Below are 20907 nucleotides of genomic sequence, written 5' to 3'. Positions count from 1 at the left end.
GAAGCACTGAAGGTTTCTGTGCTGGGTAATGTGAAGCAGGAAGTACTCCTTTAGAAAGATTAATCTGTCTAATTAGACAGGGGTTTTGGGTAGGGCAAGATCTCTTACAAGGAATCTATTGACTTGAAATTGATGTCAAGAAGAATAAAAAAAAAAGTGAGGACATGAAAAGAGTTGTAAAGTAAGAATCTACAGAACTTGATAAGTGCTGAGATGTGGAATCAAAGTACAGGGAAGAATAAAGAGGGGACAGGAAATGTATTTGCCTGAGGATCTTATAAGACATAAAGGTGATATCTTCATGGAATTGGGAAGCCTCATTAAGGTATAGGTGTTTTAAGTGCAGAAAACAGAAGTACATGCCTGAAGATATCATCTAAATAACATCATGAAAATTTCTATCAGTATTCTTAAAGATTCATTATATACAACAACAACCATTTTGTGTTCATTGCTTGTTCATCTTAATACTAGATTTCTGGAACAGAATATAGGATATAAATCTTTAAAGAAAACTCAAGAAAGAGATATGGTGAACACTTGCCATGTGATAAAAGAGAATCTTTTGCAGAATGTCGGCTATTAGGGACACTGTCATGCTTTGGAAGAATAACTGTCATTAAATTTTAGTACATGAAGGCACATTTTGTTATCAATCTTACTAGATACAGCCACCATGTCAAAATAATGTGAACACATGCCAATAGAAATTACATTTTACTACTGTTACTGTCAGGAACTTGGCAAAATGTGGTCTCTTATTGTGTAAATTTATTAAAATGACACCATTAACATATATGGAATTACTAAATGCTAACTTTTTGGGGGTCATGTTTCACTAAATGAAACTGTCATGAAAACTCTCTCCTTAGGATGAAAGGAGAGCACTTTTCATGAAAACCTTGACTGATTGTTACTACCTAATAACATGAAATGCATGTATTAGCCATGGAAGACAAATGAAAGAAAAGAAAAATTCCCCCTACAGGAAGTCTATCCAGGATGTTGAGTGGTAGCAGAAATCTTCCATGTAATGATAGACATAGGGCAACAAAGTCCGTTAACTGAAATCATTCTTCCTTGCCCTCCTATCTACTCTCCGCTATCCCTTAGGTATCCATTGCAAAAATAATTTCATATATTAGACATTTAAAGCAAGATAAGTAAATGAAGCTCACTTCTAAACTATCTTCATACAGTCTAAAAGACTGCTGCTTTCAGCAGAATAAAAAGTGAACGAAAATCCATTGTCTCTAGATCTCTTTAATGTAGAAAAGCAAACCCATGTATGTAAAAAAGTCTAGTATAACCAGTCCATTTTACTTTCTGAGTTTCCTTACTAAGGCTAAACTGTATTTTCTTTTGCCTTTTTGTCTCCAAATTCCATTATCTTATTAATAATAGAATATTTGTGAGATAAGTCTTTTAAGTTCTGTCCATTTGCCGTCTTTGATACAAGGATTTAGACATCATGGGCAGAAATGTTATCATGAAAATCATTTAGAGAGCTATTTCGTGAAAAACATTTCATATCTATTATATTTTCTAATATTCACAGTTATTCCCTATAAAACAGTTTTTGCAAAATATCATTGATAAAAGACATCTCTTACAACTACAGTGGTTTGAAGCAAAAGCAGATATACTGAAGCACTGCACAGATAAGGAATCAGATTTTATGGCCATTGATGAGAGTGATAAGGGTAGTCTTCATACAATATATATTTCTCAGTGCCTTTTCTTTATTTATGATATAACATCAAGAAAACACAGGGCCCTGTCCCACCAATAAATGGTTGTATAATAATAATTATTATATTATTATAATACAGTAATTGGTTACACCTTTCATGAATGACATAAGTCACCAAATCCAAAGGGTCCATGAAGCAGTCTATACTGAGACTAATGAAAACCTAAATGTTCCCCTTTAGCTATGCTGTGAGCTGTGATCTATTTTCTTGCTGTGCACAAAATCCTAAAAAAATGGGACTGGAAGTAATTCCAGTGCTTTTAAACTCAATCTACAATTTAATTTCCTTTGTGACCTTTGAAACAACAGTTATAGAAGTCTAGCTTTCCTAATTCCTCAGATTTTCCACAGGTATTTCCTTACTAAGAAACAAAACAAAACAAAAAAAATCTTCACACAAATTGCAGTCCTCTTTCTTCCCAATAAATGATTTTCATTTATCTTATTTTCTTTTTCATTTATCTTATTTTCACGTATCGTATTTTCTGTGTTCTTCAAACTTAAAATACTTCCAGCCTTGTTCATGTCTCCCTGAAACTTTCAAAAGTTTTGCTTTCTTTTTCTGTCATCTAGTCAAGTCTTCTAGATCTCTAATCATTCTCATTATTCTTCATGCTACCACTCATAAACCAAATGATTTTCATGTGGCAAAGAATTCTGATCATGAGGTAAAATTAACTAATGAGTAAAATTTATCTTCATTCATCTCTAGAGAGAACCAATTTATTCTTAGTTTCTCTAGAGACATCCAAAGAATTGTGTTTTTGATCTTCCAGGACTTTGACAATGTGAGAATGAGTAAAGAACGTCTTCAGAGCAGCAATGTCCACAATAGCCAAACTGTGGAAAGAGCCGAGATGCCCTTCAACAGATGATTGGATAAAGAAGATGTGGTCCATATATACAATGGAATATTACTCAGCCATCAGAAAGGATGAATACCCAACTTTTACATCCACATGGATGGGACTGGAGGAGATTATGCTAAGTGAAACAAGTCAAGCAGAGAAAGTCAATTATCATATGGTTTCACTTATTTGTGGAACATAAGGAATAGCCTGAAGGACATTAGGAGAAGGAAGGAAAAAATGAAGGGGGGGGGATCGGATGGAGAGATGAACCATGAGAGACTATGGACTCTGAGAAACAAACTGAGGGTTTTAGAGGGGAGGGGGTGGGAGGATGGGTTAGCCTGGTGATGGGTATTAAGGAGGCACATACTGCATGGAGCACTGGATGTTATACGAAAACAATGAAATCATGGATCACTGCATCAAAAACTAATGATGTATTGTATGGTGACTAACATAATAAAATAAAATAAAAAAAAATGTCTAACCAACACCATTAATGTAGTCTGCTTATCCAAACAAGTAATAGAAGCCCTCAAGAAATTTGCAACCATAAAAAAGTAAGTATGATTTTTAACTTGTCCTTTGATGCTAGAAACAATACTGTCAGATAATTTGCAGAAGACTTGGAATAAACTGGGAATACAAGTAAAATTTTCCTAAATTAACTCTTTTTTTTAATCTCCTGAAGAAGTTATTTATTGGTGATAGAAAATTCAAGTCTTACTATGCCATTCAGGAATCTGACTTAAGAAAGACTGTGTCTATGACCTTTAATTTTTAGTTCTAATTGTATCTCTAACTGGTATGAATCCCACTTAAAAAAAAAAACACAAATGTCTAAGTCCTTATTAAAATTTTAATGCAAGACTCAATAATTCAAACACCTAAACAGTTAGAAATAACATAGAAATAACAAATGACAAAAGTAAACATCAGTAAAAGAGTAAACAAACAAAAAAAAGCCAATGAGGAAGAATGAGAAATATAGACCACAAGCCTCAGCATGCAAATGCTTATGGTAAGGCGTGATCTGGAAAACTGCAGAAATCAGAAAAGTAGCACAAATAAGCAGAAAAGTGAACAGCTGGGTAAGGAAGTATAGTGGGCCTTATTAAGTGGAATAATGCCCACCCCTCCATAGTGCAGCAGATCCTGTTGGACCTTCACCCACTGTCTTGACTCTTGACTCTCCAGTGTGACCTGGACAATGGCCAACAGCCACTGTTAACTATATGTCTTAGTCTGAGGACTTTCTTTGAAGCAAACAAGACATTATACCCAAATGCAGGACACAATAAGCAGCCCTTAAAAATGACTAATAAGAACTGGAGTATAAATATCACAGTTCTAATGCATGCCTTTTGCTTAAAATGATTGAGATGTACCTGTTTTATACTTTCCCAGTCTTTCTCCACAGATTTAAGCCCCAGTCCCCCACAGCAGTGGCTGGCTTGCTAATATTCCACATAAGCTACTTTCCCTTCCCTTGCTTACCACCATACTACTGTACCACAGCTTCCTGAATCACCTCCTAATTTAACAACCTGAACTCAAATCTTTGTCTCAGGATTTGCTTTTGGATTAACACCAAAATCAATCCTTAACACTGGTTACTCTGGCCTCATAGTTGGAGTTAAGAAAAAATACTTAACTGAACTGGAAAATCAATTCATGCTTTCAAAACAAAAAAATGTAGCTTGGAGTAGCCTGTATACTTTTTGTGATAGAGTAAGTGTAATGCGATACAGAGAGACCTGGTAGAAGGAAAGAGAGAATATACAATAAATCATTAAATACCAACTATGTTAGGATTCAAAGAATAGGTCTTTAAGAAATTTGAATTCTAATGTAATTAAAAATAATTTCCAATCATTGGATGCTATATAAGTATACAAAAACTAGTTCTTACCAGAAGGGCATATCTAATCACAAATAGAGTTTTATTTTTCTCATAATATTAAGCCACTGAAATATAAATTTGATAGAGTCCCTTCCATGCCTTTGAATTCTGTGGATTTTTCTTTTATTTGTGAGAAAAGCATGTTTCCCTTTTAGAAATTTTGGCTTGGATTACAAAATGCTTTATTATGTGCATTGCAAACCTACTTATTTACCACAGCTAGACAGAGACTCCTTCTTACTTTGTCATGCAGCTGCTTGTTTTTAAACAAATTTTGCCAAGAGACATAAACCAGATGGCCTTCTTCAAGGGTATACTATGAGCTGTGATAGTCAGCTTATGGTAGTTTCAAGCAGCAGACAGCTGGGTATGGGAAGTCATGATGCTATTTGGAAATCCAACTTCCAAGAGTGCCGAAGCACAAGGAGACTCTCAAGTTGGTAAATAAAATTGTGATTCCAAGTTTGTTTCAATATTCTATTTTTTCAAGGGTCTTTAAATTTCTGCTTCATAATATTACAGGAGGGTTTTTTTTTTTTTTTGTAAAATAAAAGTTCCCCCAACTTATTGGATTGGAGATAAAACCTGTCAAAAAAGTGGATTCAGGATACATTTTCAAGTGGAATCAACAAGCTGGGTTTTCTCAGAAAGTTACACGCACACCATCAAAAACGCTTAAAGGATGCTATAATATTCTACTAGAGTAGTGTAGTATTTTAAATTGTTATTCCCAATTCTATTCTGTAGTAGAATTATGTATCCTCACTCTTGAAATGGCTTTATGGTGGGCAGTGTTTATTCCTCTACTCCTAGAATTTGGGTTTGCCACGTGACTTCCTCTGACCATTGGATGTGAATGGAAGAGATAGTGTGTCAGTTCTAAGTCAAGGTCTTCAAGGCATCACATGTTTCTGCTTGCCCTTCTGAGAGTTCTCAACTCTGCCATGGAAGAATATGTCCCAAGTATCTGCTGCCCTTCCAGCCTGGCCCCAGAATTAAACAAATGGGTCAGATATATTCATTCATCCTATAGCACCAAAGGCTGAAGTACAGTTGACTTAAAGTAGCCCTGAACATGAGAATAATGATTTATTGTTAATTCTGGGTGTGTTTGTTAGACAGAATTATTGTAGCAGCAACTGACCAATACTGGCAAACTTTGGTAAGGGCCCAGTGGACAGTTACCTTGGGTCATTCCTACATTACTGGGAGATAGGGAAACTGGTATAAGACAAATGTGAGAGTTGCATCTATTTCCTAACTGTGGTGCTACTACTTTATGGGAGGTACCCATAAAGATTATATCTCTGATTACCTCAAAATTCACCTTTGGTTGGTGTGTATATCTATCTATCTCTCTATCTCTCTATCTCTCTATCTTAAATTTACTAAAAGATACAAATTATTTAAATATTAAGAATTTTGAAAATGTCCATCTAAACTGCTATTTATTTTTCTAAGTATCTAACCATTTTGGGAAACCACATAGAATTTCAAAATGTTTGTTTTAAGCAGAAATCTCTCAAAATACACATTTTTAGCTTGTAATGGGCAGCTTTCCCTTGAGTAAACTGATGTTTTCAAGAGAAATTTGAGACTGTCCATGGATAAACTAAAAACTAATAAAATAATTCTTGTGATAATCACCTTATAGGTAAGAATTTGCAATTCTCACAGAGTAAACAGATTTTTAAGGTGTCAGAATTTTGTAATGGTAACAAATCCCGCCCCCCCCCACCCCAGAATAGTGGAAGTTAAAACAAGCAAGTAAGTCAGCAAACAAAGTTTGTTGTCTTCTACCAGGAAGTTATGTTGACTTTAGTGGCTAGTGGGTATGTTTTTCTTTATGAAAGACTGTTTACTTCTCTCACATACCATAAAGAACATACCAAGATCTCATATTATTCATATATTGGTATATCCATACTTCAACGTCATAATTCAGTAATATTATGGAATACTGAAAGTAAATATGAGGAAATTTACCCTACATAAATATTTCATTGAATAAACTATAATGGCAATGAGGTTCTTGTTAACCAAAGAAACAATAACCTTATTCATTCCAAAATATTACAACTTTTGAGTGAGCAGTTTGTCATTTACATGTAAGGTCTCCTCAATTAAAAAAAATTAATATGTATTGAGGAGCTACTATAGAATTATACTGTGCTTGGCTTAGGGGTGTCAGGAAGTGTATGGCACAGTTTCTGCTGCTCTGTATTAACAAAAACTCTGTCGGATGGTACAGAGTTGCGCCAAGTGATGTAAGACATTTAAATTCATGATGAGCACCTGTAAGAGAACTATATAAACAGAGTTCTAGGAACAAAGAGACTGGAATAATTGAGACCAGCAAATAATTCCAAATGGTAATAATTGCACTGGGTCCTGAATGATGAGTAGGACTTTGCCAAAAAACAAGTCAGTGTTTCTCAAGCACTTGAGAAGATCCTTTATCACTTGGCTTTGCCAAGCATCTTATAGAATCACAATCTATTTCTCTACAGATAATGAATATGAAGATACCATCTTCCAAATATTAAACATCTCTTTAAAGCACTGTGGTTTTAGACACAAGAGTTTTAAAAAGTTTTTATATGTATCCCTGTTACTGCTACTGAAGAATGGTCTCTGGAAGAGAGAACATAATCAATGAGCACAAGAAATACAAGAAATTCTATGTGAAATGTATAAAAGATAAGGAATGCAGCAGACAAGAGTTCATAACTTGAGTCAAAAAATAGGCTCTGGCATATTCTTCCTATGCATACTTGAGACAATGATTTATTCCCTCTAAATCTCAAGCACCTCATCTGTAAAAGAAGGTTCTCCTGAGGATGCAATCAGATATGTAAAACACTGAATGCATGCCTGGCACATAGGTGTGGCTACAAAAAGATCTTGAATCTTACACAAGGCCCATCTCACATGTTCAGAAAAGGAGATGTCCTAAAATTTCAGTGCACTCTCATAATTTCTGCTTTGGTCTTAGATCTTTAATTTTTAGTGGTCATTCTTGGTGTTAGTAATCTAAACTGCTATAATTAATGAATGACCCAACTTCAGTCAAAGTCAGTAGGGAATATATAGTCCAGGAACACTATAGCCACTAAGTTACTCATCTCTCTTCTTGACTAAGCAGTGGCTTTGTTGGAAAAAAGGGAAAGAGTTGGACAAAAATTGGTTAATGAGAAAATGTTTTGGGAACATGGAGGGATAGAACAAGCAGGTATTGGCAATGATGTAAAACTTCTACTTTTATGTTAGCAGAATTCAGGAAGCCAAAGTGAGATATTAGCAAAATTAGAGTTCATAAAATAATAAAAGAGTAGGGGAAGGAGATAACTGTAGACTTAGCTACCTGTTTTACATATTTCCTAGGGCTGCTTGAAAAACAAAACAAAATACACTTCTTCTGAGAAAACACTGAAGACTGTTAGTTCTCTTCAAATATCCATTCTCCTGCTTTTCCATAAGAGAACACTTTTTGGCAGAGCACATAGCATTCAGGAATAAACGTAACATTTCCCATCATCCCTTGCAGCTTGGGTGTGGTCATGTGACTGACTCTGGCCAATGGGGTATAAGCAAAACATTGCAGCTCCCAGGAAACTTCATTAAAAGACAATTAGTATGCACACTTTGCCACTTCTTCCCGCCTTCTCCCATCTTGTTTCTTGGAATATAGATGTGGTGGGAGCTCCATTTTGCAAAATGTGAAGGAGGGCCTACCATGTAAGGATAGCTGGGTGGAAAGCAAGAATGAGCAGAGAAATTATACCTGCCTTGACTGCATACTCCTACATTTTTAAGGAGAAAAAAAATATGCTTCTATCTTAGTGAAGACAAAACAAACTCTAACTGATAAAAAGACTTTCTGCAAAGATTACATTTAGCACAGTTTTGCTTTCTTTCAAAACTCTCTATTCCATTTAGAGGGAAAAATGTATATTTAGAGGAGGGAGACTTGTGATATGACAAAGCCAAGAAACATACAAGGAGTAAAGTTAAATAGTGGCATTATTTCCAAAATGAGGCTAGTCCTATAGGCATAAAATTGGTTCCTATATTAGAAACTTTTCCCTTTGACCCTAATGAAAATACGAGTTTATTTAGATAACAAATAAGCCAACTATAGCCCCTGTACACCGAAGAAATAGAATCATCTATGGTGAAGAATGGAAATGTGTGTATACAGCTATCCTGGGAAACAAAAATGTTCAATTACTTTGAGAAAAAGATTGAGGATATTGATCTATGGTTAACTCTAAGATTATATGAATTTTATATCTAGTCAATTTCTTATTTGAAGCAAGTTTTAAACTAACCTCTATGTGAACTGTAAAGATTTATAAGAATCTGAAAATGTTGAAGATATAAGGCAAATGATCCTGTATGAAATGGCTATCATAAAAAGCAAATCACTCTGCAACTCTGCAGTGCTTTGAAATAGCAAAAGGAACATACAGAAGATAAGCTGATAGGTAGAAACAAACTTATATTTAATGCATTTCAAAAAGCCCTTTCCTAAATAAATACAACAGATCCCTTCCATTCAATTCCTTCGCCAACTGTTGTCAACAGTGAAGAATTCAGAAGACATTATAAGTAAGCAAGGAAATATTACACTGTATGTTAACTAACTGGAAATTAAAGAAAAGATTAAAAAAAAGGAAATCTACATCAAGGGCTAGTTTAGGTATCTGACTCAAATGGTACACAGTACTGAATGATTCATGTTTCTTTTTAAAGATTTTATTTATTTATTTGACACACAGAGAGAGCGAGAGAGAGAGAGAGGGAGAGAGCACAAGCAGGGGGAGCGGCAGGCAGAGGGAGAAGCAGGCTACCTGCATGAGCAGGGAGCCCGATGTGGGGCTGGATCCCAGGACCCTGGGATCATGGCCTGAGCTGAAGGCAGTGGTTTAACCAACTGAGCCACCCAGGCGCCCCTGAATGATTCATGTTTTAAACAGAGTTTAAAAATAACAATTATGAAATAAGGGTATTGTTTGTTGATAACTGGTTTGTTTTAATGAGACTCGTAAGTAGGCAATACATGGACATTAAATACCTCCAAACACCAACTATACGGGATTAATCTTTTGTGGCTTAAAGCTTTGCTTCTGGTGGTAAAACCTCCATGTAATTGGCATCAGCGGTCAAGTCATACACTTCATTTCGGGCTGCTGGGTGGAAACAAAACCTCCTCTATTTGGCTTACAATTGCCCTCTCGGGGGTGTGCAATGTGCAACAACTGGCCAGTGAAAGATATTCAGGATACATCGGGATTAGTTAAGACTCTACAGAGCCTGGGAAGAAATATAAACACTCGAACAGAGCAGCATAAAAGAGAAGGTGATGTGCAGGAGGGGGCAGCCCCTAAACTGAAATACACAAGACAGAACAGAGAGGGCAGAGGAGACAGTGTAGAGGTGAGGTCTGCTGGACGGTGACTACAGAAAATGACAGGGCAGGAAGAAAGTTGCCTTTCTTAAAGTTCTGATGATTTATTTCTGGCATATATGAAATGCCAGGGCTGTCAAATCATAGTTTCATCATCATCATTATCATCAAAGAGTATTTATTAACCACACGTGCTGTACTGGGCATTGTACAAGCAAGCAAAATTGACATGATTTCTGATATCCAGGACCCAATAAAATAAATCAGAACAATCAATGTAGACAAATGGAGGAGAGCAGATAGCAAACAAGATACTTAACTGGGGAAAGCTTGAAGGTTAACAGTAAACTTTAAAATACTTAAAAAATATTTCTGAAATGCTTAGGCAAATTGGCAAATGTGCCTTCATGTCTATGAATAAGAATATTTCCTGATACATTTGGAGAGAGAAATAATGTGTTATTCTCTTTACACAGATAACCAAGTTTTAAAAATGAGTTCTATCAAATCAATGATTTGATAAATAAGGATTTTCTTTAAAAAAGATCTTGATGTGAAGAACCAAAACAGAAGGCTTCCCCATACATCATGGTCTCAACAGTGATAAAAAAGTGGGCCACAAACAGAAAATTTCACTTCTTCAATTTAACACATCTTCCTCTATATCAGTCCCATGAATGAATGCATGAGAATCATTTCCCTGGTCAGTACAACACTGATTCTGGAGTGAGATATAAAAAGACTCTCCCATGTTCAGGGCTTTTTTTTTTTTTTTTTTAACCTTTCCTTAATTCTCCCAAGTTCAAAAACTAACAGTAGAATCATGTATTGGCACGTATACATATATGTGGGGGGAGAGGGGAAATATGAAGATCCAATCTTGCATGAAAATCTTTACATTTAGTAGAGACTAATTCTAAGACCGCAGTGTTAATCTTTCCTGAGTCGTCAGGATCCTGCATGTGCTTATCATGTATCTTCCCAACTACATATGGCTCTGTGACAAATAGAAGAGGCTGCTAATGCTGCAATAGCTGAATGTCTCATTTAGGAACAAACAATTCTGGAAAAGCTCCCAGATTATGCATCTGTCCCTCTAGCTTCCACTTTAGAGGATAAAATTGGATGGTGATGACATGAGGATTAGTATATTATTCTTTCCCTCTGTGAGGAGTGTGGGGTTATTTCCCTCACCTTGACATGAGAGAAAAATATTTACTCAATGTCTCAGTAGAAAAATTTCAAGTGAGATAGAAAATGCTTATGAGAAAGTTGTGTTAGGAGTGGGCTTGCAGAATTACAGGCTCATTCCCTGGAGTCTGAATACAGAGATGATTAAGGCACTTTCTCTTCAAATCAGATTTCTTTGGTTTCTATTCCTGTTTTCCCCCCTTTCATTCCTTTCATTGTCTCGTTTTCCTTCGTGCAGTACATATGGCAGCAAGAGTCTGTGAGTGCTTTAATATTGTGGGCTTGGCATTAAGGGAATTAAACAAAGGAGAAACCCCTAGGGAAACAGCTTCCTGTTCTCTGTCTCCCAGCATCCTATTGACATGGGGCCCTCTGGTCCCAGCATGATGGTGGTAACTTTGGAAAAACTTTCTCTAGAGCAGTAGTGCCCACATACTTATCTCAGAGTAGGTACCGGTCAATTATAAAGTGTTGAGGGGTCCATGGTGAAATGCCAAAAGTACAACAATGTAATATGTTCTTCTGTAAGATATATCTTTTTTTTTTTCAATTTTGAAGTTAAGTCCTTCTTGTACTTAAAAAAGAATTTATGTATTATTTTAAAATTTTAAGTGTAAAATTCATTCAAGTATAGCATACACAGAGAAAAGTATACAAACCACAAGTGCATAGCTTCATAAACTTTCTTAACAGAAACCTATCAATGCAAACAACATCCAGATCAAGAGATTTGCCCTTGTTAATCACTACTCTTCACAACGGTAACCATATCTGACCTTTAACCCCCCAATATGCTCATTTTTTGAATTTTATATAAATGGACTCATATAATATGTATTCTTTTGCATCGGCTTCTTTCCTGTAGCACTATCTTCCTATTTCTTATTTTCTGAAATATCACTGGTAATGGCATTTGATTTTTTTAAATGTCCTCACCTTGTTTTTGCCATTTTCTGACAGTTCATTTTGCTCTAAAAATTCAGTATTGTAAGAATCACTACTCTTACTCTCATGTCCTCTTTACATCAGATCTAAAGCTCAGAATCACCTTGACTTGAACTACTTACATGTATGGGTGAGCCATCCCAAAGTACCTGACTAAATGGGATTCCAAAGAGGAATAGTGATTTAAAAGAAACAAATCACTTACTTGATGTCAGATAAGAACTGTGTTGCTACACAATAATGCCATCTTATGGCTGTACAGCAATGTGTAGCCTAGAAACTGTTTTCATTTTTATTATCTCATTTGAACTGTGCTATCCTCTTAGGCTTGGGGAGTAACTTCCTGAAAACGGGGCAAATTCATTAACCATGTGAGGAGTAGTAAAGCTGGTATCAGAAAGAAAGTAAAGACAACAGAGTGGCACTCCTTAAGTGTTTGTTGAAAGAAAGAATGGACTGTTTCTCTAATACTAGGTGGATCTTAGGTTAATTCTCTATTTTCACATGTTTCCTGTAGATATCTTTTAGAAGCAGTGAGTACCCACCAAGAATTAGATAAAAACAGAATTTAGCAGCAATGTTAAGTTCCCAAAAACTTAAATATTTGTTTTACATATATCTATCCATATACATGGATCAGTACATAGATACACAGGATTCATGAATTAAATGTTCATTGTGTTTACTATTTGTGTTCCCACAGGGAAAAAGAGCCACTCTTAGTATTTTGGAGATTTGCAACTTTACTGAGACACATGATGAAATTCTGTTTGCAGGAAGACAAGGTATGAAAGCAGGTCTCTTAGATAATGAGTGAGCAGTCACAAATCAGTCTGGCTTTTAATTCTCTACTTGCCCTCACCTAAAAAGTAATGTCTGTTTTAATTTATGACATTTAATAAAGGTGAGTTTTGCCATTATAGCATTCATGAATTTGGTGATTAATGATGGTCTCAAAATCTATGCCTTAGGAATGCCAAGAGTCTAATGCATTTTCTCATATCTGTAACTTATTGTAAGTATACACTATGCAAACCTATTGGAGCTAAATATTTTGGTAAAATGGAAATATGCAGATGTGCTATTTAATATGTGTTTGGGTAAGTCATTTAACATCTTTGTAATTTAGTCTCCCCTGTAAAATAATGAAGCAGGGCAAAATCATTAAAGTCATTTCTAGCTGTAAAATTTTATTTATTATTAATTATTAACTATCAACAATAGTTTGGATTATCGTTCCACAGTCACTCTTCTTCCCCTTCCACTGTAGGAAGAGACTACTTTGCCACTCTATTGATGTCAGGCTTGCTCTGGCCAGTGGAATAGGAGTGAATTTAATGTGGGCCCAGGCCATAAGTGGCCCATAATACAAGCACAGGTCCACAAGGGAGGTTATGTCTCATCCATGGTGATCTGTCATGAGAAGACAATGGCACTGACCCTGCATTTTGAGCTCAGGAAAAAGATAAACGTAGCCGACCTTGACCTGACACATATCCCAGAGTCTACGTCAGCTAACCCACAGCTTAAAATAGCTGCCCAGTTAAGCCCAGCCTCGGTCAGCCAAACTACAGGCAACTTAAAGACCCATGACCATGAAAATAAATGCTTGTTGTTTTAAGTCACTGGCTTCTGGTGTACAGCTTCATACCACCGTATTATGGTAATAGCTGACTACTACCCGGTCATAGATGAATCATGTATGAAAAAATACCAATATAGCCATTCTTACTGGCTCACAGGTATTTTGGTAGAACAGAGTTTGAAGAGGTTGTAGGACAGCCAGGGACTCATAAACCATGAGGCTGAACAAAAGAACAAAAGTCATGTGAAGGCCTTATATGCCCAATTAAGGAATCTGGAGTTAATTCTAAGGAGAATGAGATAATGGTACTGAAGTTCTTACACTTTAGAAAAACAACTCTGGATGAAAGATAATTGGGAACAAAAGGAGGATGATCATTAGAATTAATGGAGATTTCTGCTATACGTATCAGTTTAGAAACCTACTATAGTAAATAAAGGACTAAAATAGAAGTAAGGATATTTAGAAATGGACAGAGTTAAGAGGGAGGTTCCCTGTAATTATTAAAAATGATTTTATTTTCTTTGAGAATAATAAAGAAGACTGTCTTGAGACTACAATCTTTATTTTTTATTTTTTAAAATTATGCTAAGTGAAATAAGTCAAGCAGAGAAAGTCAATTATCATAGGGTTTCACTTATTTGTGGAACATAAGGAAGAGCATGGAGGACGTTAGGAGAAAGAAGGGGAAAATGAAGGGGGGGAAATTGGAGGGAGAGACGAACCATGAGAGACTATGGACTCTGAGAAACAAACTGAGGGTTCTAGAGGGGAGGGGGGTGGGATGATGGGTGAGCCCGGTGATGGGCATTAAGGAGGGTACGTACTGCATGGAGCCCTGGGTGTTATACACAAACAATGAATCATGGATCACTACATCAAAAACTAATGATGTACTGTATGGTGAGACTATAATCTTTAAAACAAATTGTTTTAAATAATTAGAACTTTTAACCTAAAATAGGAAAATAAAACAATATTCTACCTTCTTGTGGTGTGAAGCTAAAGAATATATGTGACTTTTTGAAAACGTGGTCACAAGCTATATATGTTAAATAAGGCAAACCCTGAAAAATTATTTTAAATCAACTTAACAAATTCTTCATAGCAAAAAAGAGTAGGGGGACTGCAAAATGTTATATATCACCTTCAAAATAGAAGTAGAAAGTAAAAATCAACTTTTTACTGATAGCTTATATGTCAAACATTAATCTAATTATCAATCTGCTATAAATATACAGGACACAGATTTGACCAAAGATAAACATTGTATACTGTACAGTATTTAAGCCACCTCAATTAAATAACAAAACCTATTTGACATTATGTGAAATTTTAGAAGGTAATATAGTGCTCCAACGTAATGCTAACCCCAGTACAGAATAATTTCTAGAATTCAGCTCATTAGTCTGTTCACCATTATTTGTTCTCACTCCACTTACTTTTTTCCAATGATAGTAATACTTCTCCCTTTCTTCCTCCCTACCTTTCCACAGAGAACACTGAAATGAACTCCATGGTTCTCTGAAAACAGGTATAGTAATTTAGGAAAAGAAAAGTGTTACCTACCCTTGTCGGTCCTTGTACATTTTGTTAACTCTTTCCCATTGGACATCGAGCCGTGAGAGAGCTTCCTGGAGCTTTGCCCTTTCTGCAGGGGTGGCACTGTGCAATGCTGCTGTCTTCTTTTTGTGAATGATGTCAATCCGACCTGAGATTTGTTGCAAAGTGTCTTTTATGTTCTGCAATATAGAAAATTTGAAATACAGCAGAAATGAATCAGCTGTCTATGGAAAGAGAAAAAAAAGGAAATTCATAAGCCTCAGAAATAAGAAATAGCCTTACAATTCTTTTTTTTAATATTTCAAGTTTTTATTTAAATTCTAGTTAGTTAACATATTATTGTAATATTTGCTTTAAGAGTAGAATTTAGAGATTCATCAGTTGCATATAACACTCGGTGCTCACCACAGGAAGTGCCCTCCTTAATCCCCATCACCCATTTAGCTCACCCCCGACCCACCTCCCCTCCAACAACCCTCAGTTTGTTCTCTAGAGTTAAAGTCTCTCTTTTGTTTATTTTATTATGTTATGTCAATCACCATACATTACATCATTAGTTTTTGATGTAGTGTTCCATGATTCCTTGTTTGTGTATAACACCCAGTGCTCCATGCTGTACGTGCCCTCCTTAATACCCATCACCAAGCTAACCCCTCTCCCCTCTAAAACCCCCAGTTTGTTTATCGGAGTCCATAGTTTCCCATGGTTCATCTCCCCCTCCGATTTCCCCCCTTAATTTTTCCCTTACTGCTATCTTCTTCTTCTTTTTTTTTTTAACATATAATGTATTATTTGTTTCAGAGGTAAAGGTCTGTGATTCAACAGTCTTACACAATTCACAGCACTCGCCATAGCACATACCCTTCCCAATGTCTATCACCCAGCCACCCCCATCCCTCCCACCCCCCACCACTCCAGCAACCCTCAGTTTGTTTCCTGAGATTAAGAAATGGTTTGCCTTCCTCTTTTCTTTTTTCTTTCCCCATGTTTGTTTCTTCCATATGTGAGTAAAATGATATGGTATCTGTCTTTCTCTGACTTATTTCACTTAGCATAATACCCTCTAGCTCCTTCCACATCATTGCAAATGGCAAGACTTCATTATTCTTTGTGGCTGAGTAGTATTACATTGTGTGTGTGTGTGTGTGTGTGTGTGTGTGTGTGTGTGTGTGTGTGTGTGTGTATACCACCTCTTCTTTATCCATTCATCAGTCGATGGACGTTTGGGCTCTTTCCATAATTTGGCTATTGTTGATCGGTCCTGCAATTCTTAATTACTGACTTATTAAAATCATCATCCCTGAATCCCAGTGATGTCAATATGTTCAGATTCAATGGGTAATTCACAGTCCTCATCTCAATATGGCTGATGACTCTCTCCATCTTAAAACTCTTATCTTCATTTGGCTTCTATATCCTGAACTCTTCTGGTTTTTCTTCCACCTTCTTGTCCACTGCTCCCTCAGTCTTTACTGAATCCTGCCTGGACTGATCTCTTAGTACTGGAGTGCTCTAGCTTAGTTTTGACACTTTTTTCCTTCTCTCTCTATGCTCCCTATTTGGTCTGATGACTCCAAATACTGTCCATACAGTGATGATTCCCAAACTTCTATTTCCAGCCCTAACCTCAACTTGCAAACCAGATTCACAAATTCAACTGCTTTCTTGACACTCGGACGTCCCATGGGCATCTCAAACTTAAACCAAATTCTGAACTGCATCCCCTTATCACTCTCTTCCAGTGGTTTTCCCCATTTCAGTAAATGGCATATCAAATAATAGTTATTCAGGCTGACAACCTTAGAGTCACCCTTTACTTTTCTTTTTAAAGTATTCAAGTTGTTAGACAATGCTGTTGGCTTTACTTCCAGAACAAGTCCAGAATTTGATCACTTCTCATTACCACCCCTGCTATAGCTTTGATATATTCCATCATTATATCTCATCTGGATTATTGCAATGGCTACCTAAATGATCCCCCTGCTCCAGTCTTACCGCTCTCCTAGTCAATTCTCCATACAAGAGCCAAAAAGATTTTTTCAAAACAAATCAGGTCATATTTCTACTCTGTTCAAAATCCTCCAATGGCTTCTCATCAAGCCCATCATCTTTACTATGGCCTACAAAGTTCTAAATGACTTGGCTGTATGTTGGTTGTATGTTGTCTACCATTCTGATCTTTTCTTTTCTTAGTCTTGGCTGAGTCCAGACATTTCAGCCTCATTAACCTTTCTGCGTTCCTCAAGAATGCCAAGCATTCTCTTGCTTCCAGGGTTCTTCTGTACTTGCTGTTCTCTCTGCCAAAAATATTCTTTCACTCCAAGACATTTATATGACTAGTTCCCTCACTTCTTTCTCATCTAAGAGCCTTCTCTACCACTCTACTTTAAATAGCAGCCCTAACTATTCTGCATTCCCTGTATTCTTCATTTTTCTTCATGACATTTATGACTAACATTAAATTATATATCTACCAGTCTCTCTACACTACTAGACTAGACCCTATAAGTACCAGGAAATGTTGTCTGTCTTACTCTCCATTGGGTTTTCAGAACTCAAACCTATGTCCAGCACATGGTAGATTACTCAATGCATTTGGTTGAATAAATGAATAAACTACTGTATCCTATAAGTTAATTCTAAAATTTTTATCTATATTATATTTAAGGGAAAAAATCACAAACCATGAGTTCATTACATAATACACATCTTTAATAATATTGATTTTCAAAAATGCTAAAAAGTATATATTTGGCCAGTCTTACTAGTATGAATTTGGTTATTTTGCTCATCTGAATTGTTATAGACAAGTCAATTGAGCAAACATTTATTGAGTTCTTCCATGTACCAGGATCAATAAAAAGGAAGCAAAGGTAGGTGAAGCACAGTTTTATTTGTTTGTTTTTAAGAAGTTTGCAATGGACCTTACTGTGGTAGTTAGAGAGGGTGCGGTTTGGAGAAATAATAGTGTAGAAGCCCCAGCTAGATGACAAGAAAGAATTGGATGAGCATTCTAGTTTATTCTTTTCCAGAAGTTCAAAGAAGGAATGAATCATATACCATATTTGGTCGCACACTGAGGAAAGAGCTCATGCAGGAAGTGCAGTTTGGAGTGTACATAGCTGAGTAAAGTGGGAAGGGCATTATGCTTACAAGACAGGGAAGATGAGCAGTCACATTTGGCCGACTTTTTGGAAATGTAGAGGGTTAGGAGAAGATGGGTCAGGAAACAGAGGCTAGAGATGTTTAAAAATGTGCTTTAGAGATTGTGAATGTAAGTCAGTAGCCAATGGGAAACCATGATTCATATAGTAATTGTGATGGAAAATTTCACATACATACAAAAGCAAGAAAGGAGTACAAATAGCCCCCTTGCACCTACTGTCTGGTTCCAATTCTTATAAAGTCATGGGCAACCTTGTTTCATTATACTCCCACACATTCACCTCCACAAATTGATTATTTTGAAACAAACTAATATAATATTTTTTCCATGAATACTTCAGCCTGTTTCCAATATATATGAATGCTTTTCAAGGAAAGTACACATAATACCATTATCCCACCTACAAAATTAAAAACAAAACCATCAGTGTAATTAAGTATCCAGTTGGTATTCATATCTGAGTTGGACTGAGAAAGTTGGTTAGGAAGAAAACTTGGCAGAACTTGGTGACTGTATATTGAGTGACGAAGAGGAAAGACTCAAATTACTCCCAGGTTTCTGGCCTGGGATTCTGGATGAATAGTGGTGTCACTGAGTAAAAGGATTTCAGATGGATAAACAGGTTCTCTGTGTGTGTAAGTGATGAGTTCAGTTTTGCATATGATCATATTGAGAAGCCTTTGGAGCATCAGACTGTAGATATCCAATAGGCAGCTGGCATTGATTTTGCAAAGAGAAACGAGATGGCGACTACTGTTGGGACATACATCTTTTCACATTTCTTTTCCTTTGCTCTCTCGCTGTCTCTTTTTTTTAGAGAGAGAGAGAGAGTGCGTGCATGCAAGTTGGGGGAAGGTAGGGGCAGAAGGAGAGGGAGAAAGAGAATCTTAACTAGACTCCATGCCCCAGCGTGGAGCCCAATCTGGGGCTTGATCTCACGACCCTGAGATCATGACCTGGGCCAAAATCCAGATCAGACGCTTAACCGTCTGAGCCACCCAGGTGCTCCTCTTTTCACATTTCTGCATGGTCTGAGCTTTCTGAGCAAAGAGCACTGGCATCTGGGTTAAAGGATGATTGAATAGCAAACATACCTTAGTGTTCAGACTAGTGCAATGCACCAGAAAGACCTGGAAACACTTTTCCCAGATCTGTTTGCTTATGGGCCAATTTACAGTCTGAGGATAAGAGACCTAGACCGTTCCCTCTCTCTGGAGAGGATTTGTTTACCCCCTAGAGCAAAGGTCTCTGTTTCTGTCTCACTTGTTCTGTCAGATATGCCAGCTGCCTTGCATAAGCTCCGTTATCCATAAATTTGGGGACTCCCTCCCTTACTGCAAGCCCTGCATACACAGATAAATATGCGGCTCTCACTGCATTGTCCCATGGGGGTTTGGGGCATGTGCACTGGTGCTAAGATGCTCTTGAGTAATTAATGATGTGTTCTCTGATCCATACATCTTGGGTTTCCTGTCAGAATAGATAAATATAAATATAAAACCTTAATAAGTACCAATAAAAGGAATATTTTTTCCTACTTTCAGACAAAATTGGGGAGGATTTTAACCATGTATGAGATGGAGACTAGGCCAGATAGTGAGGGGCTACTGCTGAGCCTACAGCTTTCCAGGAGGCAGTCTCAAGCAAACTTTAAAAGTCACATAGGGCATCAGGAAAGAGGTTTTGGGTAGATCTTAGGAGGTTTTCCTGCCTCATTCTAAGACTTCATGGCTGTGGTGCATGAAGATCTGACTTGGTGGAGGACGAAGCTACAGAAGCAAGCGAGAATATAGAGAATATCCGTTGTAAGGGGTACAAGTCAGTGCTTCTGTTAGGACCCTTAAAAAGAGCAGCTGTTTTCCCAGGAAGAGACTGGGTAAAACACAATGGTTATGGGTGATATGAATGAATTTCAGAGAGAAAAAGAGAGAGAGAAAGAGACAGAGAGAGGGAGGGAAGGAGATTGTTTCTTTTTTTTTTTTTAAAGATTTTTATTTATTTATTGAGAGAGAGAGAATGGTAGAGAGAGAGCATGAGAGGGAAGAAGGTCAGAGGGAGAAGCAGACTCCCCGCTGAGCAGGGAGCCCGATGCGGGACTCGATCCTGGGACTCCAGGATCATGACCTGAGCCGAAGGCAGTCGCTTAACCAACTGAGCCACCCAGGCGCCCAGGAGATTATTTCTAAAATTCCAAGGTGTTCTCTTCAAGTCTGTGTACACCTTACAATAGGGAGGCTTCATTTTTTTTTTTTAAGCAATTCAATTGAAGTCTGTGGTAAGAATACTTATCTGACATGTCATGTATTACCATGTGAGTGGAAGGCAGGCATACCAACATAGAAATAAACTATGAGATTATTTATCTGGAGGAAAGAAGATTAAAATTATGTTTTACCAGCATTACATACAGAATTGCTAGTCACTGGAATAACACCCCTAGATGTCATTTAATTGCACAAGAGATGGTCAAATTGCTCAGAGAACTTTGTTAGAATAAAAGAGTGAGAAGAAAGGTTGGCTAAGGACGAGCCTCCATGGAA

The 20907-nt window shown here is 36.8% G+C and overlaps 1 protein-coding gene across 2 annotated transcripts in view; it reads right to left on the bottom strand.

The window, feature by feature from the left end:
- DMD (dystrophin) overlaps nucleotides 1-20907 on the bottom strand; it is a 2214577-nt gene that overhangs the window by 1128089 nt on the left and 1065581 nt on the right. For both annotated transcript variants that reach the window (XM_027607979.2, XM_027607980.2), the window contains exon 43: nucleotides 15208-15380. In XM_027607979.2, coding sequence (XP_027463780.1) covers nucleotides 15208-15380 — 173 coding nt within the window. The remainder of the gene's footprint in view (nucleotides 1-15207; nucleotides 15381-20907) is intronic.

The sequence above is a fragment of the Zalophus californianus genome, chromosome X (genome assembly GCF_009762305.2).
Source record: "Zalophus californianus isolate mZalCal1 chromosome X, mZalCal1.pri.v2, whole genome shotgun sequence".
Taxonomy (NCBI): domain Eukaryota; kingdom Metazoa; phylum Chordata; class Mammalia; order Carnivora; family Otariidae; genus Zalophus; species Zalophus californianus.
This window is presented reverse-complemented; position numbering and strand designations above follow the sequence as displayed.